Below are 5823 nucleotides of genomic sequence, written 5' to 3'. Positions count from 1 at the left end.
TTCCTTAACTCGGGTGATTCTCTTCTTCTTTCTTGGGGGCTGAAGCTCAGGACAATTGAGTGTAACAGTCATGGTGGTGAATTTCTTGGGCTTGCAGAAGGAACAAGACTGGAAGGAGCCTTCTTCTTTACGGACATGCCTTGGGATGTAGAATGAATTGCACTGGCCGTAGCAGAATCTATTGATAATGGTACGACTGTTGCAGCCTTCTTCGTGGATAGTTTGTTTGAGGGGTTGAGTTTTACACCAATCCCGCTTTAGGTATTTACGTTCGGTGATGTGCAACGCCTCCTGACTAGACTCTAGCACCTCTTCAGCAGGCATCGACGTGCCTTTTCCTCGCTCTCGATGCCTGGAGCCCGACTGCTGCTGTGTCTGCATTTGCTCTGAATCATTGGGCTGATCTTTGTCAGGAGGAGGGATAGCGCCTTGAGATCCACGATTTCTCTTCCTCCCTTCTGCTGTCGGTAGCAGAACTCCCACCAGAAGAAACACAGCGCCGACGGCACACAGTGTGCGGACCATCCTATATTGGAGGAAGTTCAGGGAATAAAGCACAGTTGTAGATTTCAGATATCAACAGAAGCCAGGTATGCAGTACATTTTTAGTTTCATACAAGAAATGTGTGTGCGTGTCTGCCCACATACTTACAGGAGTTAAGCATTTAGCCTTTACCAGCTGAAAAGCTGTTTCCAAGTTACCAAGTGATAAAAGCTTTCATATACAGTGATTGCAAGTCAGAAGCTAATGAAGTGCAAACAAAATTTCACTTTGTGTAGCATGTATCTTTTTCCAGCTCTTTCTCCATGTATATTATGACAGTTAAGAGTTTTCATTCCTTTCTCACAGCTCACTGACATCAGGAAGGTGGCTCCTGACTTACACTGGTGGAAGAACAGATTATCTTCCAGACAAGGATTTATACGACATAGCTATCTACAACACCAGAGGGCTAAACTCTTTGACTCAGGAGATCCAGCCTAGCTATGTGTTCCTTAGTCAGACTCAGAAGCTTTGTACAGCTTCTTGCAAAATATACGTCCAGGATATAATGTACACGCTATATCCACCTGTTGTCTGAATTATGAGATCTGTCACACTGCACCTCTGAAATGGTCCAACACAGCTGAGTGTAATGACGGTTAAGGTAAGAGATGTGCAACAAGGCAGGCAACGAACATGAAAGAGTATACAGGTATAGGTTAAAAGAGGTGCATCTGTAATTTCAAAATACACTCTAAATCCTTGTCAGAAATTGGATGCAGTCACAGTGTGAAGAATTTTTCCTGTCTCTGAAGTTTATTCATTATATACAGCTTGATATTGAAAGGACATATGAGGACAGCAGTTTTATATATGACATTAAGTATCGTGTGGTTTGTGCACACAAAAAACCCACTTCAAGAAGTGCAGTAAGTGGAGACTATCAGGTTCTTCAAAACTGCACCCCTGCTCCAAACCTGGAAGGAACAGCCTTTCTTGGCTCCCTTATCTACCATTTCTGCTGCTGCCGAGAGCTCTGAGTCCTTTTGGCTGATCAGCCAGCTCAAGAGACCAACCAGCCAGGAAGAAACTCATCAGCTCCTCTCAGAAGTACCACGCCTTTCTGGACAGCCAGGGATACAGCAGCATGACAGACAGATCAGGGAATGAGGCTCTCACGGGACCCTCCCTGTGGGAGCTTGGAAGAAGCCACCAAAAATGAGTGCCTGCTTGCAAAAAAACCCTAAAACAGGAAAACCGTGAGAAGACAAAGAACTGAGGGGAAAGAAAAAAACCCAAATAAAAACCTGAGGAAGTTGTTGTCTTCTACCTGCTTGGAGTGCTGCAGTTGTACCCCTTACTTGACTCATTTTATCAGGAAGGGACAAAATAGTGTTTGAACAGAATAGTCCTGCTTGTATCACTACTAGCCAAGAAACGTGTGAAACCAAGGGCACTGTCCTGGACGGCTTTATCCGCTCTGCTTGAGACCACCCAACGAGGCAGGAAAGCAGCCAAATGCCAATGCTGTAAGGGCCACCTAGAGACTCAGCAGCGGCTCAGGGTAAGTACCATTTGCTGCAAAAGATAACTGTTAATTTCTCAGTTACTAGGTCTTTACAGTCACACAGAGAAAATAAATAAACATTGTCTTAGGCTGTCCAAAAAGTGCTTCTCACCGAATGGGCTGGGAGAGGAACGACTGGAGTGGAAAAGTACCATAGAGGGATTCCATCGTGTGGGTCTAGGGTTTTTAAAGTGTTTCCCTGCAGATTGTCAGAGCATCTAGAGCTGATAACATGTCTGATAAATACACGTATTCATTTTATTAATTTATGTTTGTGTACCAGGATGTCCTGCGCTTGGCAGAAGCTTCAGGCTTCAAGCGAGGGGTATAAGAATGACGCTACTGCCGACTCCAACAGACAACTTGGAAGGGCTGCTTTTAATATCAGGACAAAATATGGTACAGAACATGCAATTTTAATAATCTTAACGTTCTGACATAGAACGGAAAAAAAAGTTGGGAATTCTAATTCAAGACTAATGCAGCCTAATTCCAAGTGTCAGCTTGAAGATTTGCTCTTCTTTCCCCATTTCTATTACAACTTGAATGTTATTTAAACACGTTTCTTTTAAAATTTAATTTTGTTTTTAAAATCGTTTTTTTAGAAGAGTTACAAACCACTGCGTATTTCCTCAAGAGACATAATGACTCCTTCCAAAACTATTCCTATTTCTCCGACGACTGTATACCCACGCCGTATTTAGACAGTATTTTAACATGCACTTTATTTACTCAACATGGAGCAAGAGCCTTAAAAGAAAAAGGAAAAAACAAAACAAACAAAAGTCATTGCATGCAATTGAAAATAAATTGCTAGTTTATAAGTGGTGCCAGGAAACTTCAGGTGTTTGTTTAGTGTCCCATAACTGAGTCAAACTTCCACCCACATGCATTTTCCTGGACTACTTCTATTTCTCAAACTGATGACCACCACATTGCTTCACCATTTTTTCCCCCATTGATGTGGAATTGAGGACACAGTAAGGTCTAGACCTGTGAAAATGAAATGTACTTTGGGGTAGGAATTCAGTGGAAATTTGATGGTAATATTTGCTATTGTAAGATCTGTATCCCAGATTCACGCATCTTTAATAAGCATGGGCTTAACCCTAAGGAAATGCAAAGAAGTTTCAATCCAGTCCTAAACAGGGGGAGGAAAGTAATTTTCCACTCAGTTGGTTTCCAGTCTTAAAGGCAGAAGCTTCTTTTTTTCATGCTCATAAGAGAAATTGTGATTCAAATGAAAATTAGCAACTCAGCAAAAACATTTGTTATGGTCACTTCCAAAACACGCAGCTAAAAGTAAAAGTAATCCAATCATTCAGGGCTAAACACAGTTTAAATAAGCCCCACGGAAGACCCCCACAGCAGCTCAAGCAGGACCTGTTTTTAACAGTAACTTATTAAACATTCATTTTAAAAAATACATTATGTTTAAAAAATGCAAAATACAAAGGGAAACGAGGTGGGCTGTACCAGTAAGGAAAGCAGCCAAAATGCAGTGCAGGCACTCCGCACCGCCTCTGGTCCCAAGGCAAGGCATTCGCTTGTGAGAGAAGACGACTCCTCTGCTCACGTTAGAACTAGAGTGGTTCATCCATCTATGAATTAAGGAGTGTTTCCGTAACAGTGTTTTTTTATTACTGAAAAAAAATACAGCACGGAAGAGTACAAGCAGACAAATTGGTGTTACCACACCCAAAGTTTTATCAAAAAAGAAATCTCTCCTGAACTAAATATTTTTTTTTCCTTGGAGCTTGGATAGGAGCTCTCAGGAATCAGGCTGTGAAAGCTTGTATTCCAAATTTCTCCAAAATTTTCAGTGGTGGATACTGGCTGTTACACTGGCATAACCTTTTGAGAATACATCTGAGAATCCTTTGAACAAACATGACTATAAGCAAAACGGTCAATTCCCACTTATTTCAGATCCAGAGAGATCTGATAGAATTCATATTTATTTTTTAAGAGTAATAAAATCTATTCTTTCCATATTTCACTGCTAAGATGAGTCCTACTTTCATCATCTGTAAAAAAAAGTTCTACTTTTTGCATCATCTGCAAGCTCTTAGTCCTAAAGCCAAGAGAAGTGTTATTGCTGACTTCCAACAGGAGCAGAATAGGGCCCTAACACTCACATCACCTCATACATGCGTTATCTAGAGCCTGGGATCTCATCATCTAAAATAGATCAGGAAGTTTGTGGATTAATAGTAGCAACCATTCACAGAGCAGTGTAAACACTTCCAGGTTTATTTCTTCATACAATTAAGCTGTAATTTTTCTGCTTATACATTTTCTGTTATAAATTAAGGACCTCCACATGTCAGTTCACACACAGAATTTCCCTATGAGTTCCTAGGCAGAATCAGAAAGTTATTACTGAAATTTTTAGCACAAAGAAACTTGTTTAAAAGAACTGGATGGAATCCTTGTTCTGTCGAATATACAGCAAAATTCTCACGGAACTCAGCAGGCCCGTAATTTCATCTGTGAACCACATTTACTGGGAAAATATGATGACGAGCCATGGACTCATGTGCTTCACAGAAAACATGAAAAATAATCTGACGAAGACCTAAGAAAAATAAATGTATTTGGTGGGCTTCAAATACCGGCCAAAGACAGAGGCAAAACACAACCCTTTGACTACTGGGAAAATTGAAGTGGTTTATGTCCCAATGGATCAGAATAATTTTATGCCTGGCTTATTATATATGAATTACAGAAACAGTCTTATGTAATGTTTTCATAGTTCATAGAACTGCACTTTTAAATATACAAAAAGTCATGGCAATGCCAGTTCCCAGAGAACCGTAACTTTTTTTTCCTGAGAACAAGAACAGCAAAAAACATCTCTGGTAGGATTTGGATACATTTAATTTCAGGTGATTTTCTTCTTGCAAGTCGTGGGGATGGCTTTTTTGAGACATGTAATGAGTGTAGGCAGCAATGCAAAAAAAGAAAAGAAAAAAGGACTTTGAAACCTTGATAATTCCTCCTTTAAGAAAGCCCTGCTCTATAGGACATCCTATGGGACTACAGGGGAACTGAACATCATGGAGGGCATGGCCAGTTCCAAACCGGAATCAAAGTTGCCTGAAGACACCCAGGCAGCCTGACAGCTCCACTCCCTAGAGCCAAACTCCCTTCAGGCACATTTGGTCACGGAGCCCCAAACCCACCAGGGCAGCTTTGCTGCCGCGCACAGCCAGGCGTACCGACAGGGAGCACGTCCTTGCGAGAAACCACGCGTTTCTGGGTGACATTGCCCGGAGAAAAACACAAATGCTTTATTTAGCACAGGTTGGGACTGAATCCTGAGGAGATGCAGGAGCCACGGGCACTGGCGCCTTTTGTCACCTACGCAGAGTCTCCTCCGCATGCTAGTTGGTTACTCACAGGGTGTTTCGGTGCGGTGAGAAGCAGGGGCAGGAGAGCACCGGCTCTCCAGCTCCCGGACCACGGGTCTTGGCTCAGGGACAGCTGTGGCTCGGGGGTTCCTGCCCCTGCACCCGAACAGCTCCGCGCATCTCGGGTTACTAAACCCCGCGTCGCTTCAGCAGACCGGGCGAGCCAAACGCACGGTGGGTTTCAGAGCCCTCGTCTATGCAAAAAGAGCTTTCCCAAACACTGGCTCTCAGCGGGCTTCACCCGCCATCCTTTCACCGGGAAGAACCACGAGCGGGACACCAGCAGCTGACGCCCCAGGAGGGACGTTTCGGCTCAGAACAGCGGGCCAAGAGCGAGTTGCGCTACCCGCCGGCATGCT

At 43.0% G+C, this 5823-nt stretch overlaps 1 protein-coding gene across 2 annotated transcripts in view; it reads right to left on the bottom strand.

The window, feature by feature from the left end:
• Nucleotides 1-525, bottom strand: part of GREM1 (gremlin 1, DAN family BMP antagonist) — a 688-nt gene extending 163 nt beyond the window's left edge. The window contains exons 1-2 of one of the 2 annotated variants that reach the window (XM_010137135.1): nucleotides 401-525; nucleotides 1-295 (exon numbers count right to left, since the gene is read on the bottom strand). In XM_010137135.1, coding sequence (XP_010135437.1) covers nucleotides 1-295; nucleotides 401-525 — 420 coding nt within the window. The other variant, XM_010137134.1, reaches the window with a different exon arrangement.
• Nucleotides 526-5823: the final 5298 nt, after the last annotated feature.

The sequence above is a fragment of the Buceros rhinoceros genome, unplaced genomic scaffold (assembly GCF_000710305.1).
Source record: "Buceros rhinoceros silvestris isolate BGI_N320 unplaced genomic scaffold, ASM71030v1 scaffold9375, whole genome shotgun sequence".
NCBI lineage: Eukaryota > Metazoa > Chordata > Aves > Bucerotiformes > Bucerotidae > Buceros > Buceros rhinoceros.
This window is presented reverse-complemented; position numbering and strand designations above follow the sequence as displayed.